Genomic DNA, 19,827 nt, shown 5'->3' with positions numbered 1-19,827 from the left:
GAGGGGCTGGGGGAGGGGAGGAGCAGCAGGAGCCTCTGGTGGCTCCAGGGACCTGTGTGGCTCCAGGTACAGCAGTGGGGCCAGGGAGGCAAGTCGCTGGGATGTGGTGTTCGACAAACAAAACTCTTGAACTGAGCTGTTGCCTGAAGGGATCTACTTTCCAGTTTGCAGAGGACTTTTGCTTGTACCCTATCAGCCTCCCTCAAGAGCCCAGGGAGTCAGAAACAGGTACTCCTTGCTGTTCCAACTCTTCCCACCTGCTGCCCCAAACTCTGAAAATAAACAGATTCAAATAACCTGTTATTCTTTCTGGTCCAACTCTTTTTTCCTGGACTTGGGAACCAGATAGGTATGGAAAATAATGGATACTAGTAGCATTACCCCTTAGATGTTCAAGGCAAATAATAGTCCCCCAGCCAAGTTCTCACAGCTGGCAAATGATAGATTTAGAACATGTCAGCTGTAATGCTGAGCCCCTAATCCTATGCCATGTCCCTGGGATGGGGAAAAGAGAGGGCCTTTCTATTATCATAGAATTAAAGAACTCTGCACTGAGTCAGGGTTAGGATGAAGCAACCTCTTAAGATTACCCTGTAACCAAGAGCGCATACTTTTTTTTTTTTGCAATCAGGACTGTTTAGGAAAAATGACTACTTAAAGTGTAGAAGTATATCGGGCAAAGGACAGAGGCTGGCCTTTATAAAACCTGCTGTTGACTGCTCTCTGCTCTGCTCTTGCTGAGTTGTGTCTCAGAGTTACCCCCTCATGAGAGCAGGGGCGACAGTCATTAGGTAAAAACCTTGTGGAGGCACCAGGATGAATGTGAATATGGAAGCTCATGGTGACCATTCACTCACTCATTCATTATCCACTCAACAAGCACTGCAGAAGACATTCTCTGTGGTAACCACAGGGCCAGGAAGTAAGACCTGGCCCTTTCTCTGGAGGAACATGGTCCATTGGGGTGCATACACAAGCTGATGACACAGGACATGTGGAAAGTTCCACGATGAAGATACACACAGGGGCCATCTTACCCAGCCTGGGCGCTGCGGGAAAGGCTTCCTGGAGCAGTCCCCTGAGCGGAGTCTTGAAGGATGATTAGCCAGGTGAGAAGCAGGAGAAGGGCATTCTGGGCAGGTGGGACAGCGTGGGCAAGGCATGGAGGTGAGAAGCAACATGGCGCACTGAGAGAACAGCAAGCTTCTGCAGACTGCAAGGAGCCCACGCATGGTTGGAAGCAGAGTGTGACATGGTCGGATTTGCGAGTTTAAGATCCCTCCAGCAGCTTAAGCCAGGAGCAGTGCAGCAACTGATTTCTCTCTGCATCTGAAACTCCCTTGACCCCAGGTAAGATGTCTGTTGAGATAGTTCTGTACAATGTCAAGTTAACAAGGATTGTGGCCCACTTATATAGAGGAAAAGCAACAGAAATTTCAGGTTCACTGAAATGAAAAGCACACAGTGCTGGGCCCCTGATCCCATGTTCCAGGTATTGGATGGCAATTTTATCTCAGCATCTCCAGTATCGACTATATTTCTTATGAATGAAAAATCTATTGGATCATGTGGTAATTAATAACTACACATTTCAGTCATCTGATCGTTAACTAAGTGCCCAACAGAGAAGCACCATGTGTTTGGGTGACAGGGTTGGTCAGTCCAGTCCCAGTATTTGAGTAGGTGGTGTGTGAAGACTGGATCCAGTTCTTACTTTTCCTAAGTTTAAATCCAGTTCCAAGATTTGAACAGGTTGTTAGGTAACCCTGCTGGAGGGCATGCGATGGCCCAACCAGACTGTGGCCCGGAGACGTTTGGGAATAGTTTTCTCTATATCTCACTTGTCTGAAGCCTGGCTCTTCTCAGAGCAGCCTCATCTCCTTCAGGTGAGGGGACACAGCTGGCCTGGAGTAGCAGGTGGGGCTCCAGGGCTCCCTCCCCCAGCTGGCCAGGACAGTCAGGGTCCTCTCCTTTTTGAGATTTTCTGATGTTACTTGGGGCAAATACCTGCTCTACAGCATTAGAGAGGCTCAGTGGAGCAACACAGAAAAAAAAATGCTTTGTAAGCAATCGATACATGTAAGTTGGTAGAACATTATTCAGTCTGTGGACTCAGGATAATTCAATAGCTGAAATTCTTTCAAAGCCATGTTCTCTAATCAACCTTATGTATAACTAGTTCATAGTTAACCACTCAGCTGTCACTGAGATAATGCCCCCACTTGTTGCTGGTATTCTAGAGTGGAGTAGATATTATGAGGATGTGTGTTCACAGGCAGTGCGGGCTGCTTCCACATGCTCGAAATAGCCACCTCTCTGCTTCAGTAGTCCTGGCTGCTCTGACCATGGTCCCGGCCATGCTGGTCTCAGAGGGGTTAGAAGGAGCTCTGCTTTAACTGCAGATTCTCCACAGGCTGCATCCTGAAAGTTTTTCTACCTGTGGTCTTGAATAATGTGCATTTTTGAAAATACAATGATATGCTAACGGAATCTACAGCCTTTGTGAGATATGATTCTCACAAAGAGAGACTCACTGCCTGAGTCTATGAGAAGCATGTTATAAAATCATAGACTCACTGCCTGAGTCTATGAGAAGCATGTTATAAATTTTTGAGCCCTGGTGAAAATAGGAAAAAAGCTGGGGATTTAGCTCAGGGGCATAAGTGCCTGTCTTGGGAGTGCGGTCGTGAGTTCAATCCCAAGTACTGACAAAAAAAAAAAAAAAAAAAAAGGAAAAAAAAAAGGGGAAGCGGTCTTCACTAAGAATACACAAATTCTGAGGTTGATATAAGATACATTATAGTTAATTTAGCAACAATGACCTATTTTAAAACTAGATGCTTGGTCTTAGTTCTGTTTGTTTGCTGTTTGGGGGACAATGTGAGCACTAGGATATTCACCTCATGGAGCTCCAGGCAGGGCAGGGAGCCCTGCAGAATGCCTGTGCAAAAGGCTGGGATGCGGCTCACAGGGCAGCACAGGTAGTGCCAGGCAGGCCCCCACCTTCCTGCCTTCTCTGTGGCCCTAGTCCAGTGGTGGCCCTAGGTTTGTTTTATTTATTGAACAGTTTTTGTGTTTTCTACTTATACAACAGTAGGCAGGTGGATGGGGTGTTTTCTATTCATCTAGAAAACAAATAGTAGTCTTTAAATATTATATTTGATCAATTCCTACCACTGTCCCCCAAAATCAGAAATTAGGGCAAGCAATAGAATAAAAGCCTCCCCACCCCACCCTTGCCAGGGCTCCTAGCCTGGAGCAGGAGGTCCTGTGGCCACTGCTAAGCATGCGTAAGGACGAGAAGCATGATGGTGGGAGCATGCGGGGGCATGGGTGTGGAATGGAGACCATAGTCAGCAGTCACCCACCAAGCGGCGGCACCCGCCTCTGAGCTCTGCCACTGTCCACCTTTGCCTGCCCCCTCCCAAGAGAACTCCTCCCCAGAAGCTGAGCTCTTCCGTGGTGTGACCCCTCTGCACCTTTATCTGTGCAGATCCCCCTGCATGGCATGCCACGATCACCTCTGCTTACTAGGTCAACACCTACCCGGACATGGAAGTCCTTCCTTATCCACAGAACCAGCTAGAACAGACTCCTCCTTCCTGCCTCACAGTGATTAGAGGTGAGGTCTCGGTCATCCTAGTTTCCTTAGTGCCCAGCACAGTGTCTGGGACACAGTAGGCATGTATGCATCACATATTCAAGAATATAAAATCTTTCATTCCCAACTTTATCAGGAAGATAACAAAGTGGGCCAGCTTGGTCTTACCCCTGAGATTCCCCTGCAGGTCCCCACTTTTGCCTCTGCGGATCTGTTCTCTGACCTGGTGCCCTGCAAGGCCTGCACTATCACGTCCCACTACTGTCCACAGCGCCCCTGCTGGAAGCTTTCCGCGACTTTCTGGTAGCAAGAAACCTGCCCAATTGAGCTTTCAGCCACATGAGCTGATCTATGCCTCTTTTATAACAGTTTCAGCAAACTAACCCCCATGTTAGACACAAATATGAGCATAGCTCCCATAACCCACACAGCAAGCCAGCCCCTGTGGAAGGAACCTCCAAAACAACCATGGATTCAATCAGCAAGCGAAGGCATCTCTGCCAGAACCAACAATGCTGTGAGTCCCTGGAAGGGGAACAGTCAGAACCCAGCCTCCCAGCACAGCAAGGCAGTGCGGAGCACAGGCAGTCACTTGTCCGGCGACATGGGATCAAAAACGTTACACTACCTTGTTGGTCAGTGCATCTCCTGGTCCGTCTTCGTCTTTCCCAACACTTAGCTCTGACTGCTTGCAATTAGTATCTGAGATGCAATCTAAAAGAGCCAAGCTGCATTATGAAGAAGCCCAGGAAAACTGCAGGGCACAGCTCATCTTGTGGAAAGCAGCTCAAATGCCAAAGGCTGGTTCCTTCACCTACTCAGCTGGGCCTCACCAAGGAAATAAGATCAAGAAAGTGGTGTTCGTCTTTAGCATTTATTTATAATTGGAAAAAACTGTTCGTTTGTTTTCTGAGCAAGCACAGACCACAAGCACGTCACAATCAATTGGCTATACATGAATATTTTTGTCATTCTCTTACTAACAGCAGGAATGAAATAGCACCAAGAGAGGTGTGCGCTACACATTACATAGACAATCTGTGGTATGCAACAAAACCCAGGCCACAAAATCATAATTAGACACTTCCTGTCTGCTTCGGTGAGGCACAGCCGTATGGACAGGATGGGGGCCCAGGTAGAGAACAGAAAGCTGGGAGAAACCAGGGCACAGCTTTGGGGAAATCTTCATAAGCAGGCCAAGCAGACAACGGGCAGGTCTCCATCCTGGCCCTCTTGCCAGGAGAGTACAGAGAACCACAGGGCAATATACAGAAGAGGCAGGACAGGCATTGAAGCTTGGTCACCTTCAGAAAGGAAGGCCAAACACTGCTTAAGGAACCAAAGTAAGTCTCATTCAGTCTGCCTGGTATACAGAACAAGACTGGTTGAGTTATAGTTGTAAACAGTAGAAATCAAAGGAAATTTCTTGTTAGTTAATTGACACATTCAAGAGTCAAAGTGAACTAACTGCAAAGAAGAGTTTTTTTTTTGAGGTGGATGTATAAAAAAGAAGGAGACACTAACAGGGTGAAAAAGACGTTGCACAAATCATCCAAAGGCTTAAACAGGATAAGAAATTCAGTCTCTGGGGCTGTGAGGTGGATGTGGGGGCCTTTAGGAAACTATAATACAGACAATATCAGCTTGACTCAGTCATGGTGCACATGGGACTGTCATATGCATCCTTCTCGCTGTGTTTCTGTGGGGACATATTTATTTATGCAGCCCACCAAGACTAGCACAGGGCCTGGCATAAGGCATGTAACACATGGATGGTGGCTGGATGCTCCCATTGCAAACTCTGATCAACCTACTTCACAAAACATGATTATTCTATGGAGAAATCCAAGTTGGGGGTCATATCAACATGTTTGACTAATGCTGAATTTTGAGAGAATGACTATACACTGGCAAATTCTTTGGATGTAGTTCAATCATGTTGATAGAGTTTTCTGGTAAGTGTTAAGATTAGCTAACATTTCGCCAGAAAGTACTGAGATCTAGCTCAGGTATTTCTAGATAGACATTCAAAATTGGTCCTTCATGAGCACAGAGACTTGCTGACATTTTCCACCTTCTTTGGGTGGAAAGGCCTCCTCCTTCCTCACGGCCTGTGTGCATAGATGGAAAGGAAGGAGGCAGTGGGCCTGGACTTCCTGTTCTGTTAAAGACTAGGGCCTGTGTGGCAGGTGCTGAGTGAATTTGCAAAGACTTCTCAACCAGCCCCAACGTGACAAGTAAATTAGCATAAAGGGACACTGATGCCTGGACAGTGAGAATGAGAGAGCTTGCAGAGCTCTGCCTCCTTCAAACCGGAAGGGCCTGAAGGGACCTCTGAGGTAAGGAATTGAGGTTTTCCATCTTCACCACTTTTATGACAAAAGAAGGCAAGGCTGAGCAGAGGCTGGACTTTGTACAACAGCTCAGCCATTCAGAAGGCCAGAGGAGATAAGGACTTCAAGAACAGGCAAAAGCATGCTGAGCAATCCACATCTCTGCACATCTGATATTTCTGATAGACATTCTGAGTTCCCTCACAAACACTGGGGACCTTTTCACAATGACTCCTTAACTGATTCCTACAGCACGTGACTCTAGCACAGCAAAGGTGGTGCTTGCCTCTCCTGGGGGGCTTTGGTCACACAGGCACACAACACAGAATACATTGAGAGCTGCTGTTTTTTGTCAACAAAAACAACCTCCCAGTCACTTCTCAGGGTCCTCTCTTCACCTGGAGCAGCGTCACAGAGACGCCAACCTGGAGCCCAGCACCACTGTCCTCTCCATGAGGCAGAGCATCACCACACTTGCTGTTACAACTCTGTCCCACCTGGGACAGGCATTGAAGTCACACTAAGTACCCTATCCCTACCTTGTGACTTTTTCTCTTCAGTCACTCCTAATCAGTTTCTGTACAGGGTTCTGAGGGCACACAGAGGAGCACAGTTTCCCTGCTGGGACCACCTTCTCACATCTATAATATCTAAAACACCCAGCCCTTCATCACCCCAGCCTGGTCTCAGTCACCAGTGGCCTGTTACTTGGTATTATACAGTTTATAGCCCAGTGATAGGAAACAAAACATGGACACACACTTCTAATAGAAGAGTCTAAGATTACTTAAAATTAACAGATACAAGTCTATTTTGTGATATTAAGGCCAAAGTTGTTTTTCAAAGGTTGTCAACTGCTGAAGCCCAAGCTAAGCTTCCATAGCACATGATTATCCTCTGAACTTTGGGAAAGAACGTTTACCTAAAGCTCCAAGTCAAAAAGGGAGATAAACCCTGGGAGGAGCAGGGGAGAAGACCCTACAGCAGAGATTTCCAAGCTCTACAAGAAAAAGTGCTTGGCACCAGCTGGGGCCTACAAGGGAGGGCACAGCCAGTGGGAGATGCTTGCAGGTGTCCCGAGGGCCCTGTGGCTGGAGCTAGGCCACCTGCAGGTGGAGGCAACCACTCAATCTGTATCCTGAATCTCAGGATTTGTCCACTGAAAGAAACCAAACCAAAGAGCTCCTGGAACACTCAGGACCAAGGCAGAGAGAAAGTCTCTAATTAATTTTGTGGCCTTTTTTGTTTGTTGTTTAGAGAGAGAGAGAGAGAGAGAGAGAGAGAGAGAGAGAGAGAGAGAGAAAGAGAGAGAGATAAAAGGAAAGTGCAGTGACATTTACTCTTTAGCCTCAGCCAGTTTATTGTTCATCTCTTTACTTTGCTCCTTGTCATCAGGTTTGGTGGCACTGGGGCCCTCCGTGCTCTTTTTCTTGGCAGCCTGGCCCGACGCCGCCTGCTTGTCTTTGGCCTTCTTCAGGGGCTTATGGCTCGCTGAGGTCTTTTTTGGTTTGGAACTAGGTTTTTCCACCTGCATGGAGAGACAGCCGCATAGATGGCAAACACAGAAACACAAAAGGGAGAGAGGAGAGAGAGGGTTTAGAGAAAGGACAGTGTCAGTGGAAGGATAACAGCATCGATGCAGGTTGACACAGCGGTGCAGTGTGGAAAGTATTTTCAGGGACATTTGGACACCTGATTCTCCTGTCTGAATTCCTGGTTAGCTTTCTGGGCAACGTTCTTCAGTGTTGCCAGGAGAGCTGCTTGCTCTGTCTGCCCTTTCCCCTAGGCCACCCCTGTGGTGAGCTCTATCCCTGTGTTGTATCTGCTGCTCCTCCCTCTGGGAAGATTACAGCTCATGGCCTGGCTCAGCTCACTCAAAGGCTATGATTTGCTGTGGTCAATGAAATGGAAGAAGGCAGGTGGGTCACCTAGAGGGCCAAGACTCATGAGTCAGCCCGTGCTCCCCTTGTTCTCTCTCCTCTGCCCTGAGGGACGTGTCCCGGCCGACAGACAATGAAGCGCAGAGCTGAGGTCTGCCGTGGTGCCTGGGTATTTCTGGGAGCAGGCTTTGGTTGGTGCTGGATGCTAGGATTCCTGGGAGGCTTGCTGCTGCCCCCAGCCAGCCTCTCCCGTTTTTATCTCCGGGCAGTGAGCACATATGCAGAAGAGTTCTCTCTGAGATGCTTTGGGTTTGTACTTCATTGGCTTCATTCAGGCCAGACCTCCCGGCTGGCTGCCTTGCCGTTCTCTCAGAGCAGCTGTCCCAAGCCCTCTGTGCTTCCCCAGGTTCCCTCCCCGGCTCCCTCTCCTCATTCTGAGAAGAAATCTCTGCCTGCACTTTTCCAGAGAATCCTGGAGTCCCTGGGTATGATGGCTGGATATGCCACCTCTTCCACCCATCTCTAGATTTAATTCCCCTAATGTTTCTTTCTGCCGCCTCTGAAACTTTAATGCCAAGCCCATGTCCTGGATGTCCTCAGCTGCAGATGGGTAGAAGTGACATTGAGCCTTCTATCCTGGGCCATTTGCTGAGGTCCAGAGGCCTCCAGTCATCCCTGGATCTGCAGATAAGGCAATCAATTGTCCTGGTTTGCCTAGAACAAAGAGTTTTTCTGGAATATGGAAGCTTTTGTGCTAAAACTTGACGTATTCCATGCAAACTGGGTCAGGTGGTTATCTTAGCTATAAAAGAGTTATAGCCTCATAGGAAACTCCACTTGAACACAGAAAAAGCCATTTAGGTTCTGTAGGTATTTAGGCTCTCAGGCACTTTCTTCTGTCACACATAATACAGATAATATGTGTCCAATTCCACATGGCCTGGCAGCATAGAAAAAGCTAAGCTCCTTGGCAAGTATGATTCCTGTGTCACTGGCTCTATCTCTGACATGCTTCTCCCGCTCATGAGCTCATACTGAAATACAGATAAGGCAGGGCAGTGTTATTATGAGAAAACCCCCGAATCCACTTTCACAAACTGTGTACTAGAGTAACAAATGCCTGGGAACACACCTTGCAGCTGATGTGACAGGTATATTGTGACAGGCTGAGCCTTGCTGGTGGATGGTATTTACCAAGGGAAGAATTAAGTGCCTTATACAGACTGAAGAGAGGGCCAGGGGGTGGTGCAGAGGGTGAGGAGGGAGCAGGCCAGGCCCAACGGGAAGCAAGTCAGGCAAGAGGGCTTGTGACCCCAGGCCAGCCCTTCCGAGTAGAAATACAGCTATTTTAAAATAAGGGAATTTAGTGATCGGTTGAGGTTTTCCGTTATTCTTTTTCTGGATTTCTCAAATGCAGGAGATAGTTCTCTAGAAATTTGTCAACCTTCAAAAGCTGCCTTTGTCTGAGGTAATGTTCCTGTCTAATGCTTCTTTTAGATTCCTCTGGAAGATGACCCTGTGCTCAAGAGGAAAGGAATCTTTATAAGGTGGCCAGAGTCCCCAGGCTCCATGCTCTGATGCTCTAGGCTGTGCTAAGGGGTCCCCACAAGATCAGTCTCACCTTTGGGGGTTCCTTGAAAGGTTCACTGTAGAGGCTGCGTATTCTTCTGCGATCAATGACCTTATTGTCAGCCGCGGTTGGCTTATTGGCCTCCCCTTTGAATTGGGCGCTGTAGCTGGTCTCATGAGCCATCTTGTCATCTGGAGGCTTGTACTGGGGCTTGGCTTTTATGGGTTTCACAGGCTTGATGTCCGTCCATGCTCTGAATTCATTCCTGTTAGTCAAGAAAGCAAAAGTGATCTGAAACAGTGGTAGGCTTGACCCTGGGCTGCACACAAAGCAAGCGTACCACCCATGTTTGTGGCATTGACTGAAGTAAGGCTGGGGAGTTAGTGCCACTCTTATCATGCAAGTGACAGTTCTCCCACTTGCAAAGTGGACCCCATTGTGGTAATCGCAGCAGAGCCTTAGAGAAAGCACTCGGGGTCCCTGCCAGCTCTGTACCATATAATCATGGGCAGGTCATTCTTGTCACCAGGCTTCATTTTCGCCATCTTAAGGAGGCTGCAAACTTTTTTTTTTTGTCTTTTTGAGACAGTAGCCCAGACTGGTTTTAAACTTTCAATAATCCTCCTGCCCCAGCCTCCTGAGTGCTGGGATTTCAGGTGTGCAACCAAGTTGGTCATTCATGAGTTCAAAGATTGAATGGTTGCTGCATGCAAAGATGAAGAGCTGGGAAACTGGATACATTTGGTCTCCTCCAGGTATACTGTGACCTGTCAATAAATACCAATTCCTTTTTCTACTCTAAAGAACCTTTATGAAGAACTTTTATTCTTACAGCTAACTCTTCCCTTTGAAGAGCAGAGGATTTGCTTCTCATGGTGCAAGAATGACCTAAACACTTTGGGTGAAAGTCCTTGTGAGATGTCTAAATGTGTAAAAATCTTAAGAAAGAATATGTGTTGAGCATCATTTGTACCATATCTTGGACTTGTGTCGGGGTGTTTGTGTGTAGGTGAGTTGTCTTCTCATACTTTGGTGTGAATGGCTGTTGGTCCTGTCCCTATGGGACCTCCTCTGCTGCTTTTTTTTTTTTGAGTCAGTGTTATCAGTTTTCCTGTCCATAGCAAACTCGCTTCTGGCTTCTAATTAGCTGTTTCCAAAGTGTCATAGGGCTGGAGAGTAAATGGCCAACAATGTTCAAAACAGGGCAAAATAAGGGTAGCTGCTGCTGAAAGCTTAAAGGTCTATCCTGTTTAAACACATGAGATTCAAAGCCAAAGCCCTGGGACTCCCAAGGTCTGGGTCAGGTCTACTCTCCTCTGGGACTGTGAAAAGCTGTGCTGTGGAAGGAGGGGTTAGTGCAGGGATCTCTGTGGAACTGGCTTCTTTGACCACCCATGTCCCCCTCACTAACCCCCTCCTTCAGGGCTTAGCAATGAGCGCCACTCACGGGTTGAGAGAGTGTGGGCTACATGGAAAGACAGTGTCTAAGTTGAGCACTAACTCAGGCTATGGAGCTGTAGTTTCTTCATGTGTCTAATGAAAGAATTAGGCTAGACAAGCTCCTTACAATGTCCTCTAGCTCCAGTGTACTCTCAGTTGACAAAGCCAGTTTAGAAAACTGAGCCACTTGTTGGTCATTTGATCTCCTTCTCTCTAGATTTTTCTGGGGAGATTGGATCTCTAAGAGACCCTCCCCTCTCTAAGCCTCAAGCTGCCATGTCCAGGGAAGCCTGAGTCTCTATCTAGATGCCACCGACACCTCCATCTCATTGTCCTTGGACCCAGGCACCAGCCTTCCCTGCCAGCTTATCTCCTGGTTTCCCTCCTCATTCGTGCTCACCTCTCCATTCATTCACAGACTGTTTCCTGAGTGCTGATGGTTTGTCTGAGAGAACCTAGTGAGTGCCATGGCATACATAGAGACCTGGACTCCAGGTGTGGGAAGCAGAGGGATCTGGGAAAATCCAGGGCAAAATGGGGAGAACAATGAAGAAGGAGGGAGAGGGGAGCGCAGAAGAGGAGCCCCTACCCCAGCTTGGCTTCTGGAGTGGAGTCAGAATGGCTGACAGGGGATTGGCTAGAGAAGGAAGAATGGGGAGAATGCTCCAAGCAGACTGAGCAGCACATCTGGAGGGTCCAAACAGCGTGGCTCCAGGGGACCTGTAGTTGGTAACTGGGTTTCCATTTGCTGGGGAAGGGGACAGAAGGCCAGACAGACCATGGAGGTTCTGCTGTCCTACTAAAGGGACGGTCTGTCCTAAAATGTGAAGTTTCCAGATGATTTCAAGCCAAAGGTGAGTGTGGCCAGATTTGGTTTTGGCAGAGAACTCTGGCAATGGATGAATGGTGGGCAGTAGGGGTGAGGAGAGGAGGGAGCAAGCCAGGAAGGAAAGCTGACGCCTGAACCAGGTGAGTGGCAGAGATGGAAGAGAGAGCACTGAGCCAAAAGGGCAAATGTGTGTGAGCAGTGGGAATAGGGGCTGGGCAAATCTAGAGGGACACCAGGACCTTGGCCTTGGGTGACAGTACTTCCCAGTGAGAGGAGAATGTAGCTTGAAGTGAGGATTGAGGCCTTCCTGATTCTGTTAACGGTGCCCCATTCACCCAGAGAATCAAGGCTGCCTTTGGGTCCTTTCCTCTTCTCTCTTCTTCATTTCCCTACCTCCTTTAGTTTCAATCGGTTATGCTGACCTGACTTCTGAACCATGGTGGCTCTACACACAGGTCTAAGACCGGCCCAGGGTAATCTGGGGATCTGGACCTGGACTTTCTGCAGAGCAGGGGAGGCTCTGATTCACATTGAATTAGGAAATTACCTGAGCTTTTTTAGCCCCAAGAATCTTGACCTAGAGTGATATGGGCCCCACTTGGGTTAGCCAGGACCAGAGCTCCTCTTGCCAGTTCATGGTCCCCTGCATGGTGTTTTATCTTTGGGTATTATCCATCTTCCTGCCTTCTCTATTGAGGTTCCAGAGCTGCAGCCCAGCCTATTAGATGGGCCTGGACCTCTAATGGACCTCTCTGTGCCAAACCAGTAATGGCCTGGCTCCCGAGCAGACAATGGCAGCAACCTAGATTCTCTGCTTCTGCCCTGCCTATGTCCAGAAGTAGGACTGAGGTAGGTGTCTGCTCTTTCTAAGCACTGTTTCTGGGTCATCTCTCCAAGGCCGTAGCTGTAGCCTTCCTTGGGGCTGACTAGTATTTCACTTGTGAGCACCACTCATGGGATGTGTCCTTGTGGGAGAACTTGGTACTCCTATCCTGACCTTAAACAACCTTGGTATATCATATGAGAACTTGTTAATGCATCCCACCATGGGCCCACTGTTAAATGGGCTCCTATACCTGGGTCTGGACCTCCCAGTGCCAAACTAGTGACAGCCTGGCTTCCAAGCAGACAATGGCAGCAACTTGGATTCTCTGTTTAAGCTTCAATTCCCTATCTTAAAACTTTCTTGGAACTCTCTTCAAAACCTCCTCCATTCATATGCAACAATGAACCATAGCTTCAGTACTGGTCTTTACACGGAGTCTTTAGGTTTACGTATTCTCCACAATCCTCACAACAACTTTGAAAAGGAGGTAGTAGGGGCTGAGGATTTAGCTCAGCGGCATAAGCACCTAGCTTGCAAGCAGGCGGTCATAAGTTCAATCCCTGGTACCGATAAAAATGAAAATGAAAAAGACCAAAAAAAAAAAAAAAAAAAAGAAGGTAGTATCAGGCCCTTTGATAAAGGAGATAACCAAAAGCGCAGGGTTGTTCAGTGGCTTTCACTCTTCTATTGGCAGCAAGTAGCAGAGTTAGGGCCAGAGCACAGTCGGCCTGGCTCCAGTATCGACACCCTTCCCTTCAGCGGCGTGTAGAGCTACAACATGCCTGCTTACCTGCCACCCCAGAGGTGCTTGTGGCATCTGGCCTGCTTCCTGCAAAGCTAGGGAGGCTCCATATCAGATTGAAATAGGAACACCTGAGCTCCTCTAGCCCCAGGAATCTTGACCAAGAGAGATGTCAGCCCTGTTCTTGGATTAGCCAAGCTCCCTCCAGTTCATGGTCCTCCGTTCTGTGGTCCACTGTTCTGTATAACCAACCGTCTTCCTGCCTGATCATTCATCTATTTGCTTGACAATTGTCAAACACTAGCTATGGGCCTAGCCTGCATCCCACAAGGATGAGTAAGCTATGGGAGAGGTTTCTATCGTTTAGTGAGTGAGGACCTGTCTATGTGTGATCTTTAGAAAAGATAGAAAGAAGGAAAAGGAACAGAGTTCAGATGGAAAAGGGAAAAGAATGCCGAATTCTGAAGGGAGATGAGGACTGGGGAAAAGGCACTGAGGAATAAGGACAGAGAAGTAGTTGCAGGGAATTCACAACTTGCTGAGGGGCAGGAGGGTTGCTCAGGTCTTATACAAGGAGAGGTACTGGGGCCAGGCTATGTGGAGCCCTGAATGCTGTGTGGGGATGCACATAGCAGGCCTGGGGAGTCGCCGAGAGTCACCGAGTGTTTCTGAGAAAGCTAGCAGTTTCTCTACCAGTGGTGTCCTCCTTCTATTGCACTGTCACAATTTCAATGGTTCTTTAAGGCCCAGCTCACGTTTTCTTCTAGGAACCCTGCCTGGGTTATTCAGCCTAAAGATTCTACCACTTGACTTCTGGCATACTGTCTAAACTGGCCAGCTTTGCAGCTACTCTGCAGTTTCACATCATTTTTCAGGGCCTTCATGAACCCAGGACAAAATCCTACCTTTAAGTCCAATCTGATTTGCATGGCTTTGTGGAAGGTCCAGTAACTTATCCCAAGTCAAATTACTGTTAGGGGCAGAGCTGGGCCAGGATCCCCATCCCTCACTGTGCCACTTGGGCTCTTCCCAGGCCCTGGGCTGCCTCTCAACCTTTCTTACGTTCTACCTTGGACTTAAGGGCTTGATGTTCAGTGGACAGTCAACAGGAGTAGCCAGTACTTGCTTTCATCTCTGATAGCCATGTCACCTCTCCTGAGGCCTTCCTGTTCCACCTTGGATAGAGCAGGAATTTCCTCTTTGGTGGCATAAAAACACCTCACTCTGAAGCCCTTGACCCTTCTACTACCCATCTGCTGGGGGTGGATGTGTTCAGATTTGCCTTGAGATTCTTCAGGCTCACAGCTACTTTTGGCTCTTGGCAACAATCACAAAATCTTCCTTTCAGTCAGTCCAGGAGTGTGCCACAGCTGGACTTTGAGCATATGAGAGGAACCTGCATCTGGGGTTGCAGCCATGACATCCCAGAGATGTTCCTTATGTCACAGCTTCCTCATATCAAAGTGTGACAAAATCACAGGGATACAACGGTTTCCGCCTGCACCACTGAAGTCTACTGTCCCTACCAAGTAGATCCACGAATGGCTCTGTCATTTGTAACTAGATGTATGACTTATCTCCTCCAAAATCCCAGGAGGGTCAGAGGAGGGCCCTCCATGTCTGGGTAAGTGGTAGGAATCTGGGTAAGACAAGAAGGCTCAATTGCTATATTTAAATCACTCCTCTATGATTCATTTGCACTGGGAGAATCTATGGGTCAGCCCCTAATTCCCTACAAGGGAAGCAGAGATAGGTCTGGCCTAAGCCGCCTTACAGAGACTTGGTGGCAAGCTTTTGGGCTGAACTTTGAAGTCTTGGCAAGCAGGTAAACTTTTCAAAGGAGTTGACAAGCACTCTATATTCAACTCCTCATGTTTGGCCCTCTGCCTCTCTCTTCCCTGGCATCTTTTCCCTGACCAGAGCATTTTAGCCACAGCATCAGTGTCCTGATCTCCCTTCCTTACTTCTGACTCATCCATCATGTGCCAGGGCCCAGGATCTAGGATTTCTCACTCCCAAAGTGTGGCAGACAGCCTCAGCCTGCTCTAGTCTACTCGGCATGTAACTGCTGCCTCCCCGCTCTGCAGTGCTCCAGCCTCTGTTTCCTGTAGCATGAAGTCCAAGCCAGGTCCCTGTGTCTCACATGCTATGGCTCCTTGGGATGACATGCCCATCTTTGCGGCTTTCTGACTTTCTGTCAGTCATTTAGTGAGCACTGTCTGTGTGCCAGGTGCTATGCATAGCTCTTACGCCTTGTCTCAGTTCACTCTCATACCAGCCCCTTGTGATGGTGCTGTCATTTGTTTTGCTGGTGAGCAACCTGCACCCTGCTCCTCTCTCTTACGACTCATTTGGCTCATGCTCTTTTCCATCCTCCAACTACTAAAACGCAGTGTGACCTTCTTCTATGTCTCCTGCAGGGGCCTCCACAGCCCCACCAGAGTTAGGCCTTCATCTCTGAGGTGCTTACCGCACTCCAGCTCCCAGCAGGCCACCTGAGTTGAGATTCACTTTCCTTCTCTCTCCTTTCTCATAAACATCAGACCTTTCTTAATTAGAAAAAACAACCTCCATTCTGTTCTTTGACGGCTCTTTCTGTCCTGGGTAACCCTTATAGTGCTGGGACAGGGCTGTAGCCTCCCCTTTCCTGAGAATGGCTGAACAGGAAGCTGGTGGGATGCTCTGAATGAGAGGCCATAAAACATTTTCTGGCATCCGTATCACTTCCCCCAAGACCCCAAATCTTGGCGCTTCTGCCTTAGAAGTAGCTCAATGCCCCTCCCCTTATACATGGCTAGAGTTGGTAACTGTACTAACAAACAGAATACTCTGTGAATGGTGTTGCGTAACTTCTGAGAGAAGACACTGAAGACTTTGCAGCCTCATTTTTGTTCTCCTTGGAACCAGTCTCCTAGGGGACAGCAAGCTGCCATGTCACAAAGGACACTCAAGCAACCCCATGAAAGGGTCATGTGGGAAGAGACTGAGGCCTCCTGCTATGCCTTGGGTGTGAGCAATCTTAGGTCCCAGGCGGAGGCAAGACCTTACATGACCTCACAGGAAACCTGAGCCAGAACCAACAAGCCAAGCCATTCTGGACCTCTAACCTGCAAAGACTATATGAGATGATAGAGAAAAGTTCGTGGGTTTTTTGTTTTTTTTTTTGTTTTTTTTTTGTCTTTTTCCTTTTTATCGGTACCAGGGATCGAACTCACGACTGCCTGCTTGCAAGGCAGGCGCTTATGCCGCTGAGCTAAATCCCCAGCCCCAAAGTTCGTGGTTTTAAGCTGCTAAATTTTAGGATAATCTATTACACAGAAGTAGATTTTTTTTTTTTTTTGGTGTTGGAGATCAACCCTATCTCAGTGGGACACTCTGCCTACGAGCTGTGTCCCTAGGCTGTGTGGATTCTTTCCAGAGTATCTAGTCTTGGGTGTGAAAAAGGACACTAAGGTACAGGAAAGGAGGTGAGAAAGGAAGCAGCTACAGACACAGTTGGAGGTGGAGAAGGCAGGAAATGGGGACTGTTATACCCATTAACCTCACAATTTTTCCCCCCTAAGGTCTTTGTGTTGAGACTGTATCACTTGGGGGGTAAGGAAGTATAGCGTCCCTAGAAAAAGGGATCGCTGTAACTAGGAGAGTGAAGTTGGTTCTCATCAGCTGTAACAATGGGTAATAAACTCTACGTGGATGGATCCACCTAGCTGTGTGTTTTTCTTCATCCTCTCTGTGTGTTTTTCTTAGCTGCATTGTCACAGAAGTAGATTCTAATATAGACTAATGCAAGTTCAAAATTATTTGCTCCACCAAAAAGAGAGATTACATGTCTATAATCTCAATGGCTCATGGGGCAGGAGGATTGCAAGTTTGAGGCCAGCTCGGGGAGCTTATTAAGACTGTGTCTCAAAATAAAAAATAAGAGTTGGGGATGCATCTCAGTGAGAAGGCTCTGGGTTTAATTTTTTTTTTTAAATCACAAAACAAATACAACAAAAAACAACTTTCAAAGCACCCAGACAGGTCCTGCACCAGGTCCTAGGAAATAGAGGGTGAACAGCCTGCTTGTTAGGAGGTAGCGAAGCATTCTGTGCAGCAAAGCTGATAAGTATGCAGGACCTTGAGCCCAGGACATAAGCAGAAATAAAAAAACAGGCACCTTCCAAAGAGAACATGATCACTGCACACACAGGGTTAGCAAAACGCAGACAGAGATAGACAAGGGAAAGAGAGGTATTGAGCCAGGGCCGGAACAGAAACTGTGGGTCCCTGGAAAGAGATCAGCCTGGGCTCTGCCCCAGCCTAGCCTTCAGGAGGATTCATGAAAGATTTACCCCGGGCCTACTCCCAGGATCCATGGGAAGGTTAAACAAGAAAGTACGTAAAATTGCCCTTGGGTTGAAAGGGACCTGGATATTAACATCAGAATTACATAGGTGGATAACTGTATAATAAGTACATTTGGTTTCCATTTCAGAGTTTATTCAAGAAAAGTTACTGTAGATCCCCCCTGTTTTCGGCATGGAGGCAGCACCTGCCTGCACAGACATTTTTGTCAGATGAGGAGATAGAAACAATTACACAGACAGACAATTATTTGTCCGGCTATTATTTTATTTCTGACCACTGAAGGCTATATTTTGTTGTCCAGAGTGGGCAAAATTTGAGCAGCAGCTTCCAGCAGTGGGCTTATTCCTGAGTACATTTCATGTTAGAATTGAACAGAGTAGCATTCAACAAATGCCTAGTTAAGTGAATCTCCAATATTGAGTGTCCTCTGTAGATAGATGTTCACTTTTAAAGTCTTGTCCCACGTAAGCACATTTGCCTGCAGTGATTCAAAGGGAGATGCTGAGACAGCAGTTGTAAAGGGGGAGCCTGCAGAAGGCCAAGGAGCTGGCCACTGACCAAGCCAGGTCCCAAAAGAGAGGAGAGAATGAACATGGAAAGAAAAAGTTGTGAAAGATGAAATAGAGGTTGTTCTTTTGTTTCAATTTTAAAAAGGCTGACATTTATAAGAAATAAAGAAATAGAATTATACATAGAACAAGTTTTATTGTTGTGAAGAATAGCTGCATGTGCTAATTTGTACAAATAATTTCTTGACAAGAGACTTAGAAAAGTGGATTACTGCAAACTATGATCATAAAAATTTCATTTCTCTCTCCCAGATTTATTTATTATGTATCTAAGTCCTTGGGAAATCAAATTCTTTCCCTATCCTCTTTACAATAAAATTTTCAACATATCTTGACTGCTTCATGAAGGAGGAACACAATACTTTTGAGCCTGAATGGTCTAAAATACTCCTACAGATTTTCATAAGTAATTTATGTTGTCATGGAAACATATCAAGTCTCTGTTCAAAAATCCGGTCTACATTTGTTGAATTAAAGTGTTCTCTGTGAAAGAAAGCAGGCTCTGTCATGACCTCTGAGACGGGCATCTGAACACTGTCTATTGCCAAGGTATTGTCAGGAGACGGGAAAGGAAGTAGGATCTATATAGGTTAAAGAGAAAGAGTGTGCCGGATGGAGCCTAGCGGGTGGTCAGGGGGCTTAGAGAACCTTCTCATTCCTTTTACAGCATAGCAGAAGACTGCTTCTTCCTAGCCAGAAACGACAGAATCAAGAGGGAGATTTAAGGTTTGTGCATGGTTTTATGTTTGCATGCATCTCTTGGCTGGGTGACAGGAAAAACAGAGAATCGCGCAAAGTGCTAGTATTCTAATCATCACAGATCATTCTTATTCTTATTAATATTCAGTAAACACACACATACCATATATGATAGTATTTTAAAAATGAGACAAGCGCATACTTGGTCATAAAACAGGTCAGTGTGCAAAGTTTGAAACAAATATAATGTGAATGGAAAATTTGTGAAGAAGAATCCTCTCTCTTGCAGAAGGATCTGACACAGCTGGCAGTGGCAGGCATCAGGGCTTGAGTCCTCTCAAGTACATGACTTATTCAGGCTATAGGCACCATCTCAGCCTGGTTACAGGCTACATGCAACTCACAGGGCCTGTGCGCTAAGCCAACAGTGTCTCATACAAAGAAAGTCAGGCATACAATATATATAGAGTCTGAGAATGCTTAGCCAAAATCATATCTGCTCAAGTAGCAGTCAGTTTGATTACTTGGGAATCTAAAAAGAGCCACTAAAACAATGAGTTTAGCAAGCTTGCTAGATATAGCTCAAAATAAAAACTGAATTATATTTTAATACAATATACTAGTAGCAGACAATAAGAAAACAAATATTTTAAAATCTATTCACAAAAGCATCAAGAAGAATGCAATACTTGGAAAATATTTAAGGAAAGAAGTACAATGCTCACACACTGAAAATGATATAACATCTCAGAGATAAATTGAAGCGATTATAAATAAATAAAAAGATACACCATACTCATAATTTAGTAGATTCAGTAGTGTTAAGATGATCATCTAGAACTTGATCTGTAAATTCAAGGCAAACCTTTTCAATATTCCTACAGGACTACTGGTAGAAAATGGTATGCTGATCCTAAAATATATAGTATATGAAAAGGAAAAAGAAAATGCCAAAACAGTTTTGATAAACAAAAACAAAATCTGAAGA

At 46.6% G+C, this 19,827-nt stretch overlaps 1 protein-coding gene across 2 annotated transcripts in view; it reads right to left on the bottom strand.

Annotated features, from left to right (window-relative positions):
• Map6 (microtubule associated protein 6) overlaps positions 1 to 19,827 on the bottom strand; it is a 71,485-nt gene that overhangs the window by 11,151 nt on the left and 40,507 nt on the right. The window contains exons 2-3 of one of the 2 annotated variants that reach the window (XM_013145281.3): positions 9,436 to 9,649; positions 7,275 to 7,462 (exon numbers count right to left, since the gene is read on the bottom strand). In XM_013145281.3, coding sequence (XP_013000735.2) covers positions 7,275 to 7,462; positions 9,436 to 9,649 — 402 coding nt within the window. Of the gene's footprint in view, positions 1 to 7,269; positions 7,463 to 9,435; positions 9,650 to 19,827 lie in introns of those variants that run through there. The other variant, XM_063256482.1, reaches the window with a different exon arrangement.

This window comes from Cavia porcellus, unplaced genomic scaffold (genome assembly GCF_034190915.1).
Source record: "Cavia porcellus strain 051 isolate PalLab524CR breed Dunkin Hartley unplaced genomic scaffold, mCavPor4.1 scaffold_9, whole genome shotgun sequence".
Classification (NCBI taxonomy): domain Eukaryota; kingdom Metazoa; phylum Chordata; class Mammalia; order Rodentia; family Caviidae; genus Cavia; species Cavia porcellus.
The sequence above is the reverse complement of the archived record's forward strand: the minus strand, read 5'-3'. Positions and strand labels throughout refer to the sequence as shown.